We start from the raw sequence: 21462 nt of genomic DNA, 5'->3' as shown, positions 1-21462 counted from the left end.
ACTAAGCAAATCAGAAAAATCTCATGGAACAATAACAGAGCAAAACTTAGCTTTAGAAGACAGGAACTGAACTGGAGGCCAGAGCTCAGAGCAGAGAAATCACCAGCAACCCTACAGGGCGTCAGCTGCCCTACATCCACTCAGATTCCGGATGTCCAATCGCAATAATCCACCTGTTCAGGTGACAGGTCTCTCCCATCCAAATCAGTTTCACCACCTCCTTTCACCAGCAGAGGGAGTTCATCGGACATCAAAGGTGAACAAGAAAATGAGCTCACAACAGGAAACCCTTCAATTCTAACTCCAACCCTAACCCAACACACCCCTAAACACATCCCTAACCCTAATCCCAACCCTAACAACCCTAGCCCCAACACACCCCTAACCCTAATTCCAACCCTAACCCCAATTCCAACCCTAACCCCAATTCCAACCCTAACCCCAATTCCAACCCTAACCCCAATTCCAACCCTAACCCCAATTCCAACCCTAACCCCAATTCCAACCCTAACCCCAATTCCAACCCTAATGGAAAAATAAAAATAATTTCTTTATTTTATTATTTGATCCTGCCTATAGGGGTGATAAAGGGGGGTGTTATGAATGAGTCACCGAGGAGGAAAAACAAAAACAAGCTAAGCCCCAGAAAACCAGAGAGGTTGCTAACTAAGCGGATTGCAGACCCCTGATCCTATCCACACAACTAGCAGTAGCCGTGGAGCGTACCTACGATGATCCTAGATGCCTCGTCACAGCCGGAGAACTAAATAAGTCTAAAGCAAGAAAAGGGGAAATCTAAACTGCCCCAGAGCAGACCCCAAAGCAATAGACAGCCCCCAAACATGTATTGACGGTGAGAGAAGATGAAAACACAAACAGAACTGGAATAAACAGACATAAGAATGGAAATTCAGCACAGCCACAGCAGGGGCTGGCTGACCACAAAAACTGAGTAAACCAGACCAAATCTCATGTGAAAAATAGCAGAGCACACTTAGCTTGAGAAGGCAGGAACAGAACTGGAAACCAGAAACTCAGGGCAGGAGAAAAATCACCAGCACTAAATTAGGGAGTCGGCTGTCTTAAATCCAGTCAGAGACTCCTCATGTCCACTCACAGTCCTCCTCCTCAAGTGGCAGGTCTCTGCAATTTAGATCAGCTTCATTACCTGCTGTCACCACCGTGAGGGAGCCCGGATGGAGAACTCACGACTCAGCCATCTCCACCACCCTCACCAGAAGCCAGAGGTAAACCAGAAAATGAGTTCACAACAGGGGGGGTTTATTTACTTTTCATTCTCTTTTGATCACTGTGAATGAATGAATCTGCAGCCGGCGGGCGCACTGCGCCCGCCATTTTCCAAGATGGCGGCGCCCATGAAGCAGGACGGCGGGACACCAGGAGCCGGAGAGGGAAATCAGAGGTACCGGGGGGGGGTGAGGGGAGCACATGATGACGGCAGTGGCACATTGCCGCCGTCAGTCGGTATCGGGGGCCGAATGGCCCCGTGAATCATGGGGGGAGCGGTCGGATCTGGGTCTCCAGCCATGTCCGATGCTACTGCAGCATCGGCCATGGCTGGATTGTAATATTTCATCAATTTTCATTGATGAAATATTACTATCGCTCTGATTGGCTGTTTCACTTTTAACAGCCAATCAGAGTGATCATAGCCACGTGGAGGCGAAGCCACGCCCCCTGTGGTGAAGAACAAAGCCCCCTGTATCTGCGGGTCAGGTGACCTTTTAGTGACCCCGGTCACCCGAACCGCAGGGGGGCTTTAAAGTCATGACGCCACGTAGGCGTCACTGGTCGGATTGGCACAGGTTTTCATGACGCCTATGTGGCGTCATTGATCGGGAAGGGCTTAAAGCCACATCATGGGAGACTCATATAGAGGACAAAGATGGACTCAAAACGGCAGACAGACAAATTACAAATCAACTAAAAAGATATACATAAAAGCATACAGGAGAGTCCCTACAATGCTCTTCATTAGCCAAGTGTGAGTCCATATACACTCGTGTATAAGCAGAGATTTAAAGCCTATTTTTTGGGGATGAAAGTCACCCTCTCGGCTTATACGCGAGCCGGGGTGGGCGGGGCAGGGGGGAGTATGCAGAGACCATACTCACCTCTCCTGGCACTTCTCTGCAGCCCCTGCGTCTCCCTCTGCCATCTGCTTCCTGCATTCAGCTGTCACGTGGTACCGCTCATTAAACTCATGAATATGCGCATATTTATGAGTTTAATGAGCGGTACCACGTGACCAGCTGAATGCAGGAAGCAGACAGCAGAGGGAGAAGAAGGGGCTGCCGCTGCAGAGAAGACTTTGCGCTAGGAGGGGTGAGTATGACGGGGGCAGAGTGATATTCACCTGTCCCCATTCCAAGCCATGCACCGCTGTGTCTCCGGGTCCTCCTGCTGTGACGGCAGAGGGCGCGATGACGTAGTCAGTGCGCGCGCTCTGCTGTCAATGCAGAGATCCGGGAGACACAGCGGTGGACGGCATGGAACGGGGACAGGTGAATATCGTCACTGCCAGGGGCTCAGGACACCGGCACCTGGCCCCCAGCGACGGAGAGGTGAGTATGTCATTTTTTTTTTATTGCAGCAGCAAATAAGGGGTATATATGGAGCATCTTATGGGGCAGCATTAACCCTTGTGGAGCAGCATATGGGGGGTATTTATGGGGCAGCATTAACCCTTGTGCAGCAGCATATTATGGGGGGTATTTATGGAGCATCTTATGGGGCAGCATTAACCCTTGCACAGCAGCATATGGGGGGTATTTATGGAGCATCTTCTTGGGCCAGCATTAACCCTTGTGCAGCAGCATATGGGGGGGTTTATCTATGGAGCATCTTCTTGGACCACCATTTAACCCTAGGCTTATACGCGAGTCTAAGTTTTCCTGTTTTTTTTGTGGCAAAATTAGGGGGGGGGGGGGGGGGTCGGCTTATACACAAGTATATACGGTAAATACATATATAAAGAATGTATGATGTGTAGTGGTCCAGCAGATGAATGGGACATTCTTTTGGCATTCGACAGGTTTGTTTGGCATACGACCCTTGGATTATCACTGGTGTATCCGCCAGAAGCCATAATCCCAATGTATAGAACGCCTCCGGCTGATGATGGTGCTCTGTACAAGCCTTTATAATAATATATAATTATGTGCTGCTCTCTAGCTATCATAAGTCTCCATGTCCAACAATACAGCTAGGTGCAGGCTGTACAGGAAGATGACATGTTGACCAAATTGGATATAGTTTATTATTCTAGCTACCTTTCCGGGTTCTTAATTTCTTCTGTTACATAATTAAGGGTGTCCCAGCCGGAATAAGAGAAGAGGGCAGAATACAGAGCTAGGGAAATGTCACCAGCGTCCCATGAAGAACCAGCAAACGAATCCTCAAAGTTCTGTATGTGCCCTAGAAAAAAAAAGAAAAAGCATAATATAGCCACCATCTGGATCACTAGGTACGTGCAATTAGTCTCCATTCATCACAAAAATGTGACAACGTACAGACAGAACAGACATTGGCATTGAGAGAAAAATGCTGCAACCAATACACACACTAGGTTCACAACCAACGTCCTCCAGCAGATCGGTCATTGGCTATTGAAGCCTATGGAAAATCAGAAACTGGTAAAGTATGTCACTAAAAATAGAAAAAAAAAAATAATATTGGCCACAATAAGAACATATGCTACCGTGCTGAATAATGCATGAATTTCTATATATATTTCATAGAGTATTTCACAAACAATCATGGTCTCAAAGTATCACGCATGTAAAAGACAATACACAGCACAATTAAATAAATAAATTATATATATATATATATATATATATATATATATACACACATACACACACCTACCTTACCTTGGTATAATTTAACAATGCCGGTTACAATGATCGCAATTAACGCAATGACTTTGGCATAAGTGAAGAGATCTTGAACCCGAGTGCCCCATTTCACATACGCACAGTTTATAAAAGTGATTATACCTGGGGATAAGAGGGTAAGCAATTAGAATACACAACACACCATTAATAGTTTTATAGAATCAGCGTACTGAGTGAAGTCTAATAAAAAAAGAAACAAGACACAAAGGGTTAATGCAGCACATTGCACACTGCTGTTTGGGTGTCTGGGTATGCGGGCATTTCTGGAATACATATATATATATAGCTTTAAACACCGTATTGCTCAATGACAGACACTCTGCAAGTTCCTGTTACTGTACATGTAGACTCATTGTAGGGCTTCTACATAACAAGTGAGCCGTCGGCCCTTACATAGGACTGCTACCTGGGTAAACAGCTCCTCTTACTGCAAGACTCTCATCATACAGAGGAAACGTCTTTTCCACCTGCACACAGTGACCATACAGTTCCGATACAATGATCTGTACAATAATATGTATATAAAAATAATTGCAGCACACACAAGCCAAGTCTTATTTAAGTACAGTGTTTCCAGTAATTTGATGGCAATAAATTCTGCACTCTCCAGGCAATATAATAGATCGATCCTAGAGGTCAGGGCTCTGTTAAAGTCAGAAAACCAAAACGCTGGTGTGATCGGGGGGACTGCACTCCTACACTAAGTGACACCACGTCATATAATAATCTCCACGTTACCCACAGACCCTCATTTAATTCTTTTTCCTAAAAAGTATCATAGTCAAGTTTCTTTACAGTTTAGGACAAGTTGTGACAGTACACAGCTGTCCAGTCTGCTAACACCATGCCATATAATATACAGATAACATCATCATAGATTCATGCTGCCAGAACCACAGGCAGCACAAATCGGGGTCCGGCTGTGTAACCAGAGCAGTGTACATTTTACTCCAATGTGCAAATTGCCTCTTCAGAGAAAAAGAGGACTTGAACTCTATAGCGCCACCTGTTGGTAGTAACGATTAGTGTTGAGCGATACCATTCGATACCCAAAAATATCATATCGGATGGTATCGCCCGATACGAAAAAAAATATCGGGTATCGCCGATTCCGATACCGGAAGTCCCATTCAAGTCAATGGGACTTCCGGTATCGGAATTAAAAAAAAGCCCTGTATTTCCTTCTTAGCTAATTCTACATAATTGAAAACAAATAAGAATCATGTAGAATGTATTGTGGGAGGTGGAGGAGACATTAAAGGCATAGAGGTTTATTCAAATCACATGGCATAGCATTAATTCCAATTTTTTTTTTCAAGACATTCGGAGTTAAAAAGATATTGACTATGTTAACCTTTTTTATATTTTGTCAGATATGTATGTTTCACAACTTCTATGCTCTTCACCTTCTTTTGTACTTCTCCCACACTTTCTCCTTCATGATCCGCAGCAGAAGCATTTTTTCATCAACTTCTTCACCTTCTTCTTCACCTTCTTCTTCTTCACCTTCTTCTTCTTCACCTTCTTCTTCTTCACCTTCTTCTTCTTCACCTTCTTCTTCTTCACCTTCTTCTTCTTCCAGGCATTCCTGTAGTACTTATCTATAAAAGTTATAAGATTACACCTTACGCTCTGCCTGTCACAAAAGATTTACAACAGGATTTGTCCGCATTCAGTTTGGCCTGCAGCAGCAGGCATTATCCAGGGGCACCACGAGGAGGAACAGACTCACCCCCATTTACTGCTTAGACTACTTCTGCTTATAATTCTTGATATCTTCTATGCTGATTTTTAGTCTTATGCTTAATGTTCTTCTGCTTTCTGTTCTTCTGCTTTTGCTTCTTCTGCTTCTTGTTATTCTGTCTTTTGTTCTGTATCTTGGTGGTTGTCTTCATGTTCTTTGTCCTGTTCGTCATATTATTTTGGGTCATATTTCTGGTCTTCTTTGGTGTGGTCTTCAGGGTCATCATCATCAGGGTCGTCGTCATGTCGATCTATAAGGATTACCAAAGACAATTTCAAAAAGCTTGATCTTGGAAATGTAGCAGAAGGTACAAAAAGGCTGAGAAACTGCCGAGAACCAGCTGACAGTATTGGAACACGTAGTGGCAGCAGAAGGAACAAGAGCCAATGGCACCACCGAGGCCCAACTGACGGTGCTGGACCACGGTTACTAAGCAGAAGGTACCTGTGCTAAAAAGCACTACCAAGGACCAGCTGACGTTGCTGGACCTCGGATACCGAGATGGAGGCACCTAGGCCAAAGGCTCTGGCGAGAACCAGCTGACAGTGTTGGAACCCGGATGGGTAGCAGAAGGAACAAGAGCCAATGGCACTACCGAGGACCAACTGACGGTGCTGGACCACGGTTACTAAGCAGAAGGTACCTGTGCTAAAAAGCACTACCAAGGACCAGCTGACGTTGCTGGACCTCGGATACCGAGATGGAGGCACCTAGGCCAAAGGCTCTGGCGAGAACCAGCTGACAGTGCTGGAACCCGGATGGGTAGCAGAAGGAACAAGAGCCAATGGCACTACCGAGGACCAACTGACGGTGCTGGACCACGGTTACAGTTTCAGTAACTGCGGCCAGCTTGCGGCCTGGCTACTTTGCTTTGGATGGGTACCTTCTGCTACCCACCCGGGTTCCAGCACTGTCAGCTGGTTCTCGCCAGAGCCTTTGGCCTAGGTGCCTCCATCTCGGTATCCGAAAGTCCAGCACCGTCAGCTGGTCCTTGGTAGTGCTTTCTAGCACAGGTACCTTCTGCTTAGAAGGTACCTGTGCTAGAAAGCACTACCAAGGACCAGCTGACGGTGCTGGACCTTCGGATACCGAGATGGAGGCACCTAGGCCAAAGGCTCTGGCGAGAACCAGCTGACAGTGCTGGAACCCGGGTGGGTAGCAGAAGGTACCCATCCAAAGCAAAGTAGCCAGGCCGCAAGCCGGCCGCAGTTACCGAAACCCACAGTCCTACAGGGGGTCCATGTACGATTGGCACTACGGATCCAGCCTTCAGTGCCAGTTCCCGCAGCCCACATAGGAGTCACCTAAACTGCAGGCACCGTAGAGTCGGCTAACCCGGCCGCAAGACGACAGGACAACGGATTGGTGGCATTGTGACCTTGACACTACCCGGAAACAGCAGGCGTGCTGAAAACAGGCTGGGCAACAGGGAGTACCTGTGCCAAAGACACTGCCGAGAACCAGCTGACGGTGCTGGAAGCCAGATGGGTAGCAAAAGCTACAAGAGCCAATGGCACTACTGAGGAACAGCTGATGGTGCTGGACCACGGTTACTAGGCAGGAGGTACCTGTGCTAGAAAGCACTACCAAGGACCAGCTGATGGTGCTGGACCTTCGGATACCGAGATGGAAGCACCTAGGCCAAAGGCTCTGGCGAGAACCAGCTGACAGTGCTGGAACCCGGGTGGGTAGCAGAAGGTACCCATCCAAAGCAAAGTAGCCAGGCCGCAAGCCGGCCGCAGTTACCGAAACCCACAGTCCTACAGGGGGTCCATGTACGATTGGCACTACGGATCCAGCCTTCAGTGCCAGTTCCCGCAGCCCACATAGGAGTCACCTAAACTGCAGGCACCGTAGAGTCGGCTAACCCGGCCGCAAGACGACAGGACAACGGATTGGTGGCAAAGTGAAATTGACACTACCTGGAAACAGCTGGCGTGCTGGAACCAGGCTGGGCAACAGGGAGTACCCGTGCCAAAGACACTGCCGAGCACCAACTGGCGTTGTTGGAGCCCAGAGACAATCATGGTGTAGGCCGAGGCCTACTTGGTGGTAGTTTTATATCGGTTCTGGACTACAGCTGACTGTCAACGTGCTCCAATTAGGCATCTGTCTCCACTGTTTCCAGGATTTAACCTGACCACCAACACCGCCAGTTTATGCGCACAGTAGCAGTCAGCCCAATCCACACGTGTTCCTGTGTTACTGGGGTTCTGTAATGTCAGCAGATCCCCTGATATGTGTCTGGCAATGTCTCCTGATCTGTCCACCTTCCCACCACTTGTAGTGGGAAGGTGGACAGCGCAGGAGACAGTGCCGGACACACATTGGGAGATCTGCTCACGTAACAGAACACAGGAACAAGTGTGGAATGTGTGGACGGCAACTGTGAGCAGGAACTGGCGGTGTAGGAGGTCAGGGGAAATACTCGAGACAGAGTGGAGACAGAGGCCAAATCAGAGAATGTTTAAATCAGAAGTAGTTAGAATTTGGAGGCAGCAGCAGTTTGCCATCCACACAGCAGGGGATCAGCTGACGTTACCAAACCCCACTTACACATGAACAAGTGTTTTTTCTGTGTGGACAGCACTTCTGAGAACCAACTGGCGTTGTCGGAGCCCAGGGAAAATCAGGTAGTAGGTTGAGGCCTACTTGGAGCAAGGTGTAAATCGGAGGTAGTTTGACTTTGGAGGGAGCAGTACACTTTGCCATACACACAGCAGGGGATCAGCTGACGTTACCAAACCCCACTTACACATGAGCGAGTGTTTTTTCTGTGCGTACAGCACTTCTGAGCACCAACTGTCGTTGTCAGAGCCCAGGAAAAATCAGGTAGTAGGCTGAGGCCTACTTGGTGGCAGTTTTAGATTGTTTCTAGACTACTACTAACTGTCAACGTACTCCAATTAGGCCTCTGTCTTCACTCTGTTTCGAGTATTTCCTCTGGCTTCCAAACACGACAGTTGCTGCTCTGAAATGCCGTCTGCACAACCTACACTTGTTCCTGTGTTACTGGGGTTCTGTAACAGCAGCTTATCCCTAGAGGTGAGTCAGGCAATGTCTCCTGCTCTGTCCACTTTTCCACTACAAGTAGTGGGAATGTAGACAAAGCGGGAGACATTGCCGGACTCACCTCTGGAGATCAGCTGATGTTACAGGACCATGGTAACACAGGAACAAGTGTTGATTGTGCAGACGGCACTTGAGAGCAGAAACAGGCGGTGTTGGAGGCCTGAGGAAATACTAAAAACAGAGTGGAGACAGAGGGCAAATCAGAGAACATATTAAATCAGAGGTAGTCAGAAGTTGTAGGCAGCAGGAGAGTTTGACGTACACACAGCAGGGGATCAGCTGACGTTACCGAACCCCACTTACACATGAGCGAGTGTTTTTTCTGTGCGTACAGCACTTCTGAGCACCAACTGGCGTTGTCGGAGCCCAGGAAAAATCAGGTAGTAGGTTGAGGCCTACTTGGAGCCAGGTGTAAATCTGAGGGACATAGAGTTTGGAGGGAGCAGGACACTTTGCCATACGCACAGCAGGGGATCAGCTGACGTTACCGAACCCCACTTACACATGAGCGAGTGTTTTTTCTGTGCGTACAGACCTTCTGAGCAACAACGGGCATTGTTGTAGCCCAGGAATTACAGTTCAGGTCATAGAAACATGAACACAACAGGAGACCTGGATCCTGTTGCCAGCCAATTATTTATTCTGGAAGAGGACTGGCAAATTCAGGTGAGATCCAGGCCTTGTTCATTTTCACAAAAGTAAGCCGGTCAACATCATCGGCGGATAGTCGCGTGCGACGGTCTGATACCACACCACCTGCAGCACTAAAGACATGTTCCGATAATACACTGGCAGCAGGGCAAGCCAGCACCTCCAATGCATACTGGCTAAGCTCTGGCCATGTATCCAGCTTAGAGACCCAAAACTTGAATGGGGAAGAGCCGTCTGGGAGTACACTAACAGGGCAAGACAAGTAGTCTGTCACCATCTGACGGAAACGTTGCCTCCTGCTGACTGGAGCCGTCTGTGATGGTTTAGCAGTTTGTGGCGGTCCCACAAAACTTTTCCACATTTGGGCCATACTGGCCTTGCCTTGTCCTGCGGCACTGCCTCTGCTACCTCTTTGTGCAGAGCTTCCTCCACTGCCTCTACCCACATGTCCGCTTTGAAAAGGACTACCAGCAACACTCGCGGGGGGAATGGAGAACATGATGGCCTGAACAAGTGTTTCTTGGTACTCCCGCATTTTACGCTCCCGGTTCAACTGTGGTATGAGGCTTTGTAAGTTGTCCCGGTAGCGAGGATCTAGGAGGGTGTACACCCAATAATCAGCCGTGTGGAGAATGTTGGCGATGCGGCGGTCATTTAACAAGCACTGCAGCATGAAATCAACCATGTGCTGCAGAATGCCAACTGGACCGGAAACGCTGTCCCCAGCTCGAGGCAGCATCTCAGCCTGCTCAGCATCACCCCACCCTCGCCGTACACACTGACTACTAGAGCCTTGTGTACCTCCCTCCTCTGGAGAGATGTGTTCCTCCTCCTCCACTGACTCCTCGTCATCCTCCTCACTAAGTGTCCCCTGCCTAGGCCTTTGTGTGGAACCACGTTGCGCAGACTTGCCAGAAGCAGATGGCATTTCTGACTCCTCATCCTCTTCAAAAACCTCCTCACTTAGTGCTTGTAAGGTTTTTTTGAAGCAGACAGATAAGGGGGACAGTCATGCTGACTAGTGCATCATCTGCACTGGCCATCCGCGTGGAGTCATCGAAGGCACGCAAAACTTGGCAGATGTCCCTCATAATGGCCCACTCAGTGGTGGTGAAGTGTGACCGGCGCACAGTGCGACTTGTTTGCGCCTGATGCAGCTGGTACTTCATTACTGCTGCCTGCTGTAAACACAAACGCTCCAACATATGTAACGTTGAATTCCACCTGGTGGGGAGGTCACATATGATGCGATGTTCTGGCAGGCGGAATCGGCGTTGCAGAGATGCAATGCGCAATCTTGCCATGCTGGAACGCCGCAAGTGAGCACACTCTAGGCGAACCTTGTGCAGCAGTGCATCAAGATCCGGATAGTCCCTCACAAAGCTCTGCACGACCAAATTGAGCACGTGTGCCAGACATGGTATGTGAGTGAGGTTGCCTAGGCCCAGAGCTGCCACTAGATTTCGGCCATTGTCACTCACTACCAAACCTGGCTGGAGATTCGCAGGCACAAATCACACATCGCTCTCCTGCTTGATGGCATTCCAGAGCTCCTGTGCTGTGTGGCTCCGATTCCCCAAAGAAATTAATTTAAGTACGGCCTGTTGACGTTTGGCCACACCTGTGCTCATATCTGTCCTAACAGGCTCATGCAGTGCTGATTCCGAGGAACTAGAGTAGGAGGAGGACTCAATATGTACAGACTGCATTCCCGCAATCCTTGGAGTTGGCAGAATACGTACAGAGCCATTCTCCAAATCTGTACCCGGCTCCACAACATTGACCCAATGGGCAGTGAGGGAAAGGTATCGTCCCTGTCCATGACTACTGGTCCACGCATCGGTGGTCAGGTGGACCTTGCTACTGACGGCGTTTAGTAGCGCATTTTTAATTTTTCCCTCCACATGCTTTTGCAGGGCAGGGACGGCTTGCCTGCTGAAATAAAAGCGGCTGGGCACATTGTATTGTGGAACTGCTAATGACATCAAGTTCCGGAAGGTGTCTGTCTCCACCAGCCTGAATGACAGCATCTCAAGGGCCAGTAGTTTGGCAATGCCGGCATTCAGAGCCAGTGCTCGGGGATGGTTTGCCGAGTATGGCCGCTTTTTCTCCCATGCCTGTGCTACCGATTGCTGGTTAGTGGCCTGGGAGTGTGATGATGACTGAGAGCGTGGTTCAGTGGGTGGAATTTCACTGGGTCTCTGGACAACAGTGGCAGAGGTTCTTCCATGGCGTTCCAGTGAGGAAGCCGAACCAGCTGTGTGTGAGCTGGAGGAAGAGGCCCCAACACGAGCTGAAGAGGTGGTAGGTGCTGCTGAAGGTTGGCCTACATCTTCAGTGTGTCTGTGTAACTCCACTTCGTGCTTGGTACGCACATATTTCCACATATTTGTGGTATTGAGGTTGCTCACATTTTTCCCTCGTTTAACTTTCTGATGACAGCTTGCATTTGACAAAGCAAATGTCATCTGCAACTGTGTCAAAAAAAGACCACGCACTGCAAGTCCTGGGAGCGCCCGTTTTGTGTTTTGGAAGAGGATTGCTCCTCACGGGTGCCAAAGTGGAGGCTACAGGCAACCAAGTCTGCCCCCGCCCTCTCCCTCCTGTTTTGGCCGTTCGGGGAATCTCTTCCTCAGAGCTGCTCCCACCACCTTCCTGTGGCTAACGCCATGATGGGTCAAGGACCTCATTATCTACACTCCCCTCTTCAAGCACCGGCTGGTCCTGGGTTGTCTCGCCAGCACCGTACGCACCAGAAATTGGCAACTGAGTCTCATCATCATCAGATGAGTACTGAGGTGTGCTGACAATAGGCACTGGCCCACCCGCCTCTTCAGATTCAGAGGGACAAAGCAGTTGCGCATCACTGCATACTCCCTCTTCTTCACGCTCTAGAATGCTGCTTGGCTGGCCACCTCTTTCCAAGTCAACAGATTCTGAGAACAGAATTAAAGATTGAGATGGCTCCTGTCCAGGGCTCTCAGACTGCCTGGGCAATTTGGCAGGTGATGAAGAGACAGATGGTTGCTCTTCAATGCTCTGGCCCTGAGAAGATGCGGAAGTCATTGAAGTGGATGCGTTAGCTGGCATCCATCCGACAACGGCTTCAATTTGTTCGTCACGCAGCAGTGGGGTACGGCGAGGTCCTACAAAGCTGCGCATGAAGGACTGTTGCCTGGTAAAAGTGGGGGATGCCGGGTCACTGGTGGCCGCAGCAGGCACCGAATCCCCACGTCCTCTCCCTGCTGAAACTCCACGCCCACGACCACGTGCCTTACTCCCTGCCTTCTTCATCTTAGTAGACTGATAAAGATAGGCAGAAAAGTAAAAAAAGGGGGGCTTAGTGTTCTCATTCCTGAACACCTGCTAATCAGTAAAAGAAACACTAATTTTGACAAGAGTGTGTGTACTACACTTTAATATGATCTAATGTGGACTGTTGCAAGTTCATTTTCCCCTTCACCATTGAGGTCTGATGAACTTCCCTCTTCTGGTGAAGGAAGGTAGTGAGGCTGATTACCAAGCACCTGAGCAGGATGATGATGACTGGGTGACTGGAATTGCTGACTGGATATAAGGCAGCCGACGCCCTTCTGCCTTGCTGGTGATTTCTCAAAGGGATTCTAGGAGACCAGTCTGATTCCTGCTCCTCAAAAGCTAAGTTTTCTGCTCTGCTTTTTGCATTTGTGTTTTGGTTTTGCTTTGCCTTGTTTTTCTGGATTTCTGCAATCCCCTGCTGGGGTGAGCTGAATTCCTTTTTGCTCTGTCTTCAGAATATACCTGAGTACTGATATAGTCTTTTTGAAGCCTAGCGTCTTCAGGGCTTTTTTCCCTATCAGTCTGTTGGCTCTTGTTTTGATAGGGTTTTGGCGGATTGCAGACAGCAGCTTTTCTATCCTGTGTCCTATTTAGTTAGCTTGGGCCCCATCATTTGCTCAGCCTATCTTTCTATCTGTGTGAGTGTTTTTTCATCTTGCTTCACCGTCATTATATGTTGGGGGCTGCCTATTGCTTTGGGGCAGTTTAGATTTCCCTTTCTGTCTTTAGGCTATTTAGTTCTTCGGCTGTGATCGAGGGGTCTAGGGCACCGTAGGAACCCCCCACGGCTACTGCTAGTTGTTGATAGGTTCAGGGGTCTGCAATCCGATATAGCTGCCAACTTCTCTGGTTTTCTGGACTTAGTTAGTATTTCTGTTTTTGCCTCCTACGGTGACTCATTCATAACAGAATCACCAGCCATAGAGCAGATCCTAGGATACTCAATAGCAGGAAAGAATTGTAAAAAAAAAAAAGTGTGTATATTTTTTACTCTACATCTCTGAGGCCATAGGGGGAATTTTTTTTTTTTCTCTCAATGGAGATAAAGCAATTGTCTGATCGTGTGGAGCAGCTCGCTGCGGAAGTGCGGGGAATTTCCACCTACATTGCTCATTCACATGCTGCTGAACCAAAGATCCCTACTCCTGATGTGTTTTTTGGGGATCGTTCTAAATTTTTGAATTTCAAAAATAATTGTAAATTATTTTTTGCCTTAAAGCCTAACTCGTCAGGGAGCTCTGCGCAGCGGGTTAAAATTGTCATCTCTTTGCTGCGTGGCGATCCCCAGGATTGGGAGTTTTCTTTGAAACCAGATGATCCTATTCTGACTAATGTGAACGCATTTTTTCAAGCCTTGGGGTTGTTGTATGACGAACCTAATGCTATTGATCAGGCTGAAAAGACCCTGTTGGCATTGAGCCAGGGTCGAGATTCTGCAGAATTGTACTGTCAAAAATTCCAAAAGTGGGCGGTCCTTACTACCAGGAATGATAATGCCTTGGCAGCTCTTTCGGAAGGGTTTGTCAGAAGCCGTAAAAGATACTATGGTGGGATTTCCTGTTCCCTCTGGTCTTGACGATTCTATGTCATTAGCCATTCAGGTTGATCGGCGTTTACGTGAACGCAGGACTGCACGAGAGGTGTTGCCACCTGTTGAACAAGTGTCTGAACTTATGCAATGTGATAAGAGTTTTGTCCAGGGAGCAACGTCAGGAGTTCAGAAGGCGTAATAAGCTGTGTTTTTTTTTGTGGAGATGCCTCGCATATTATTTCTGTCTGTCCTAAACGAGAGAAACATTTTTCACACACATTTTCTGTGGGTGGTGTTCAACCTAAGTTTCTTCTGGCAATTACTCTGATCTGCTCCCTGTCCACATTTTCCGCCAAGGCTTTTGTGGATTCGGGAGCAGCCCTGAACCTAATGGACTTGGATTTTGCTAAACATTGTGGATTTCCGATGACACCTCTGCGGACGCCTATCCCTTTGAGGGGGATTGATGCTACTCCTTTGGCGAAAAATAAACTTCAGTTTTGGACCCAGGTGGTCATGCGGGTCGCCCCAGACCATCAAGAAAATTGCAGATTTTTGGTGTTGCATAATTTGCATGATACCATTGTTCTGGGGTTTCCCTGGTTGCAAATTCATAATCCAGTTTTGGATGGGAAATCTGTGTCTGTGGTGAGTTGGGGTTGTCGGTGTGCCCATAGTGAGGCTCCGGTTTTTTCCACTTCTCCTCAGTCGCATGATGTTCCTGACTATTTGGCAGACTTTCATGATGTATTTAGTGAGAATGAGTCTGCGTCTTTGCCTCCTCATAGGAGTTATGACTGTGCAATTGAACTGAGCCCGGGGTGTAAATTTCCCAAGGGTCGGCTCTTCAATTTATCTGTACCCGAGCACGAGGCTATGCGATCCTATATTAAGGAGGCATTGGAGAAGGGTCATATTAGACCATCCTCTTCACCCTTAGGTGCTGTTTTTTTTTTTCATGGCCAAAAAGGATGGTTCATTAAGGCCTTGTATTGATTATCGTGCCCTCAACAAAATTACTATTAAATATCAGTATCCGTTACCCCTGATTTCGGATCTATTCTCCAGAGTGAAAGGTGCTTGCTGGTTTACCAAGCTTGACCTCAGGGGGGCGTATAATCTTATCCGCATTAAGCATGGGGATGAATGGAAGACGGCGTTTAATACTCCGGAGGGACATTTTGAGTACCTGGTGATGCCTTTTGGGCTCACTAATGCCCCTTCTGTCTTCCAGTGCTTCATGAACGACATTTTCCGAGACTTTGTGGATACATTTTTGATTATCTATCTGGATGATATTTTGATCTTCTCCAAGGATTGGGATTCTCATGTGCAACATGTTCGGACTGTGTTCCGGATCTTGAGGGAGAATTCCCTGTATGTCAAAGGATCGAAATGCCTTTTTGGGGTACAGAGGATTTCATTTTTGGGATTTATTTTGTCTCCGTCAACTATCGAAATGGACCCGGCCAAGGTACAGGCCATTTATGATTGGGTTCAGCCCACTTCTTTGAAGGCCCTCCAGAAGTTTTTGGGTTTTGCTAATTTTTATCGGAAATTTATAGCAAAATTTTCTAGTATTGCCAAGCCATTGACTGATCTAACTAAGAAGGGTGCTGATGTGTTGAATTGGTCTCCGGAGGCTGTCTCTTCCTTTCAGGAGCTGAAGCGAAGATTCACTTCTGCCCCGGTTTTGCGGCAACCTGATGTCTCACTCCCGTTCCAGGTAGAGGTGGACGCTTCTGAGATTGGTGCAGGAGCTGTTTTGTCCCAAAAGGATCCTGTAACATCTAAAATGAATCCCTGTGCTTTCTTTTCCCAAAAGTTCTCTCCATCTGAACGAAACTATGATGTGGGGAATCGAGAACTGTTAGCCATGAAATGGGCATTTGAGGAGTGGAGACATTGGTTGGAGGGAGCTAAACATCAAGTCGTGGTCCTCTCTGACCACAAGAATTTGATTTACCTGGAGTCGGCTTAACGCTTGAACCCTAGACAGGCTAGGTGGGCCTTGTTTTTTTTACACGTTTTGATTTTGTGGTCTCTTTTCTTCCTGGAACTAAGAATGTCAAGGCTGACACTCTCTCTAGGAGCTTCTTTGCTGATTCTCCCGTGGTGACCAAGCCTGCTACCATCTTAGGCGAAGGGGTAGTTCTTTCTGCCATCTCGCCCAATTTGAGACGTGCTCTGGAAGAGTTCCAGGACGACAAACCTGAGCGTTGTCCCAGTGGAAAGTTGTATGTTCCTGACCAGTGGAAGAAGAGAGTGATGTCTGAAGTTCATTGCTCTGCATTGGCTGGTCATCCAGGTATTTTTGGTACTAGAGATCTGGTGAGTCGGTGTTTTTGGTGGCCCGCCTTGTGTCGTGATGTCAGGAATTTTGTGCAGTCCTGTGGGACTTGCTCCCGGTCTAAACCTTGTTCTCGCTCTAGTGGGTTGTTGATGCCTTTGCCGGTCCCCAGGAGGCCATGGACCCATATTTCAATGGATTTCATCTCTGATATGCCTGTCTCTCAGAGAATGACTTATTTGGGTGATTTGTGATAGGTTCTCTAAGATGGTTCATCTTGTACCACTCCCTAAGTTGCCATCTTCCTCTGAGTTGGTGCCCCTGTTTTTGCAACAGGTGGTTCGCTTGCACGGGATTCCTGAGAACATTGTATCTGACAGAGGAGTTCAGTTTGTGTCTAGATTTTGGAGGACTTTCTGTTCCAAGCTGGGAATTCAGTTGTCCTTCTCTGCTTTTCACCCTCAGGCCAATGGGCAGATGGAGAGAACAAACCAGATCTTGGAGTCGTATTTGAGATGTTTTATGTTCGCTGATCAGGATGATTGGGTTTCATTTTTGCCCTTGGCCGAATTTGCTTTAAATAATAGAGCTAGTTCTGCCACTTTGATGTCTCCTTTTTTTTGTAACTTTGGGTTTCATCCTCGATTTTCTTCAGGGCAGGTGGAGCCTTCGGCCTGCCCAGGTGTTGACACTGGTGGAGAGAATGCACCAAATCTGGGACCAAGTGGTGGATAAGTTCTCTCTCTCCCAGGAAAATGCCCAGCGGTTTTCCAACCGACATAGGACCATTGGTCCCCAGTTTAAGGTTGGTGATATGGTTTGGTTATCATCAAAAAATATCGCTATGAAGGTGGCTTCTCCTAAGTTTAAGCCTAGATTTATTGGACCTTACAAGATTTTGGAGATTATTAATCCGGTCTCTTTTCGTTTGGCTCTTCCTGTCACATTTAAAATCCATAATGTGTTTCATAAGTCCTTGTTGAAGAGGTTTGTTGAACCAGTTGTTCCTGGGGTGGCACTTCCGGACCCTGTATTGGTTGAAGGTAACATGGAATATGAGGTAGAGAAGATACTGGATTCCCGTCTGGCTAGACGGAGACTCCAGTATTTGGTTAAGTGGAAGGGTTATGGTCAGGAGGATAATTCATGGGTCTCTGCCTCTGATATTCATGCCAAAAGATTGGTGCGTGCCTTTCATCGGGCTCACCCTGATCGCCCTGGTGGCGTGGATGAGGGTTCGGTGACCCCTCCTCAAGGGGGAGGTACTGTTGTGAGTTCATTTTCCCCTTCACCATTGAGGTCTGATGAACTCCCTCTTCTGGTGAAGGAAGGTAGTGAGGCTGATTACCAAGCACCTGAGCAGGATGATGATGACTGGGTGACTGGAATTGCTGACTGGATATAAGGCAGCCGATGCCCTTCTGCCTTGCTGGTGATTTCTCAGAGGGATTCTAAGAGACCAGTCCGATTCCTGCTCCTCAAAAGCCAAGTTTTCTGCTCTGCTTTTTGCATTTGTGTTTTGGTTTTGTTTTGCCTTGTTTTTCTGGATTTCTGCAATCCCCTGCTGGGGTGAGCTGAATTCCTTTTTGCTCTGTCTTCAGAATATACCTGAGTACTGATGTAGTCTTTTTGAAGCCTAGCGTCTTCAGGGCTTTTTTCCCTATCAGTCTGTTGGCTCTTGTTTTGATAGGGTTTTGGCGGATTGCAGACAGCAGCTTTTCTATTCTGTCCTATTTAGTTAGCTTGGGCCCCATCATTTTCTCAGCCTATCTTTCTATCTGTGTGTTTTTTCATCTTGCTTCACCGTCATTATATGTTGGGGGCTGCCTATTGCTTTGGGGTCTACTCTGGGGCAGTTTAGATTTCCCTTTCTGTCTTTAGGCTATTTAGTTCTCCGGCTGTGATCGAGGGGTCTAGGGCACCGTAGGAACCCCCCACGGCTACTGCTAGTTGTTGTTGATAGGTTCAGGGGTCTGCAATCCGATATAGCTGCCAACTTCTCTGGTTTTCTGGACTTAGTTAGTATTTCTGTTTTTGCCTCCTACGGTGACTCATTCATAACAGTGGCGTAGGCTTTGGCGTAGAGTTGTGTAGACAACTCTAAAGTGGAGTGTTGGGTGAACTTTACTTCCTTTTTTTTTTGGGGGGAAAAATAAAAAGGATGTGACCAAAGTTTGAAAGCTATAGTATCACAAACTTTTTGGAGCGATTACAATGCAGGAAGCTAACCTACAATGCAATCGATGAGGCTCCAAAAAATAGGGTGATACTAGTCTGGCTGGCCCTGAAGGGCACAAGCCAGCAAAAAGACTCCTCTATCTAATCCTATATAGTGTTTGCAACCAACCAATGACAATGGATGCGGATGGAAGCACACTAATATAGGAGCAAAAATCTGTACAAATTTGCTGCTATAAATTAAAAAAAAAAAAAGGACTGTGTATGAGGCAGTGACGCACGCTGAGCGGACTACAACCAGCGGTGGCTGTAGAACACACTGCAACGTGAGCTGCACTCACACACAGAGAGACCTATCAGACAGCCAAAAACAGTGCAGAGAAATGGGCTATAGCACTGAAAGGCTGCTGAAAGGCTCCGCTGTCCACTCCTTTAGTGTTTGCAACCAACGTATATGGATACGTATGGAAGCACACAATACAGGAGAAAAAAAAAGCAGCAATAAAAAAAATGTGTATGAGGCAGAAACACACGCTGGGCGGCCTACAAGCAGACGTGCCTGCAGGACACACTACACAGCGTGGGTCTGCACTCACACAGCCCTTGCAGACAGCTATTAAAACAGCGCTGCTGGGCTACAAAAATGCTACAGTGGTGGATTATGTAGCCTGGGTAGAGCAATAGATATTTTTGATGATCGCTATTTCTAACTGTCCCTCACAGTCTTCAACAGCAGCCTGTCCCTAACTGAATTCACAGCAGAGTGACCAGAAATGGCGGCTGCAGCGGTTTTTATAGTGCATCATGACATCATTTCAGCAGCCAATCACAGCCATGCCAGTAGCTAACATGCCTAACAGGATGTGCCCACACTTCTGAGGATCCCCATTGGCTGAATCAAATCGAGCGGGCTCCTAGCATTATGGGAACTTCCGATTCCGGTATTCGATATGAAAAAAGTATCGGAACTAAGTATCGGAATTCCGATACAGCTAATATCGGCCGATACCCGATACTTGCGGTATCGGAATGCTCAACACTAGTAACGATCCTACAAGTCAACCCTTTAATGAGTCTTGTAATATGACTTAGGACATTTTACTTCAATACACTACGTTTCAGGGGAGACAAACTTTGAAAAGCTGGCCAGGGACTATGTGTCTTGGATGACCATTTCAAAGCAGGTCGTGGCAGTCTCTCTTCTCTCCTCAGGGGTATATTTAAGTAGAGTCCTATCACTCTAGGGGAATCAAGTGGGGAGAAGCCATCAGCTCTGCTTGGAGTAGTCATGCAAGACACACAATCACTTAAAGAGTCTCAAACTAAGTTATCTCTGACACTCCATAGCATTTCAGAATAAATCATACAGGGTGGCAGTAACACAGCCAGTCTGATCCATGCTGCCAATGGAGCAGCATTCATCCGAGTCCGGAGGCATTACATAGGTAGGATATCTGATGCAAGAACGACGCTGCCAGACTATTTAATGGCATCTTCAAATTTCTTGACATATAAACAATACAGGCAAAAAAATTATAGTTTTATCAATATCATTTTTAAATATATGTAACAAATATCCATATGTTAAACGATACTCCAAGTAAAGCCAACTGATAAAAAGTAACATGTTACCTGCTTGCTTAGCCAAAGCCTTTGGCAGCAAGCAACTGCTGAGAAGATAACTGCTTGCACAATACAATATATACAGGGGTTGGACAAAATAATGGAAACACCTAACGTTTTGACATTATAATCTTCGAACATGTTATAAACATGCAAACCGTGACATATGGTAATGTTTTGTAGTTGATTATTTGTGTTATATGATGTGTATGTAAATTAACTGTCTGTTTTGCAGAATTGTAAGAACATTGAAGAAAACCTGATACCAATGGCAGACCTCTCGAATTTTCAAAGAGGCCAAATTGTTGGTGCTCGTATGGCAGGCGCTAGTGTAACATAGTGCTCGAATGCTTGGTGTGTCAAGAGGTACTGTCTCCAAAGTAATGAATGCGTTTGAAAGAGAAGGGAAAACATCCGCAGCAAAGCACAGGTCCGGCCGAAAGTCAAAGTTGACTGAGAGAGACCGTCGGACTCTAAAGCGAATTGTGAGAGAGGATCGCAAGACCACAGCTCCGAAAATCACTGCTGAGCTCAATGAACACCTACAAAACCCAGTTTCCACGAAAACTGTTCATTGGGAGCTGCACAAATCTGGATTCCACGGAAGAGCTGCAATTTGAAAACCGCTGCTCTCAATGACAAATGTTTCCAAGCGTTTAGAGTGGTGTAGAAACCTCCAGAATTGGTCCCTCGAGCAGTGGAAACATGTGATATTCTCAGACGAATCATCGTTTACCCTATTTCCGACCTCCGGCCGAGTGTACGTTTGGAGACAGCCGAAAGAAGCATTCCATCCAGACTGCCTTCTCCCAACCGTAAAACATGCTGGAGGTTCTGTGATGATCTGGGGTGCTATTTCGTGGAGATCCGCCGGGCCAATGATATCCCTTCATGGAAGAATTAACAGCCGAGATTATTTAGGCATTTTGGGCGACCAAGTGCATCCTGTTGTGAGTTCATTTTCCCCTTCGTCACTGGGGCCTGGTGAACTCCCTATTCTGGTAAAGGAAGGTAATGAGCCTGATTATCAGGCACCTGAGTCTAATGAGGATGACTGGCTGAGTGGAGTCACGGACTGGATATAAGGCTGCCGACGCCCTTCTGCCCTGCGGGTGATTTCTCTGTGGACTTCTAG

At 47.3% G+C, this 21462-nt stretch overlaps 1 protein-coding gene across 2 annotated transcripts in view; it reads right to left on the bottom strand.

The window, feature by feature from the left end:
- Nucleotides 1-21462, bottom strand: part of LOC141088005 (Y+L amino acid transporter 2-like) — a 116630-nt gene that overhangs the window by 46406 nt on the left and 48762 nt on the right. For both annotated transcript variants that reach the window (XM_073573836.1, XM_073573837.1), the window contains exons 3-4: nt 3897-4022; nt 3294-3438 (exon numbers count right to left, since the gene is read on the bottom strand). In XM_073573836.1, coding sequence (XP_073429937.1) covers nt 3294-3438; nt 3897-4022 — 271 coding nt within the window. The remainder of the gene's footprint in view (nt 1-3293; nt 3439-3896; nt 4023-21462) is intronic.

The sequence above is a fragment of the Dendrobates tinctorius genome, unplaced genomic scaffold, assembly GCF_039654945.1.
Source record: "Dendrobates tinctorius isolate UK_male_01 unplaced genomic scaffold, ASM3965494v1 ptg000037l, whole genome shotgun sequence".
NCBI classification, from domain to species: Eukaryota; Metazoa; Chordata; class Amphibia; order Anura; family Dendrobatidae; genus Dendrobates; species Dendrobates tinctorius.
The sequence above is the reverse complement of the archived record's forward strand: the minus strand, read 5'-3'. Positions and strand labels throughout refer to the sequence as shown.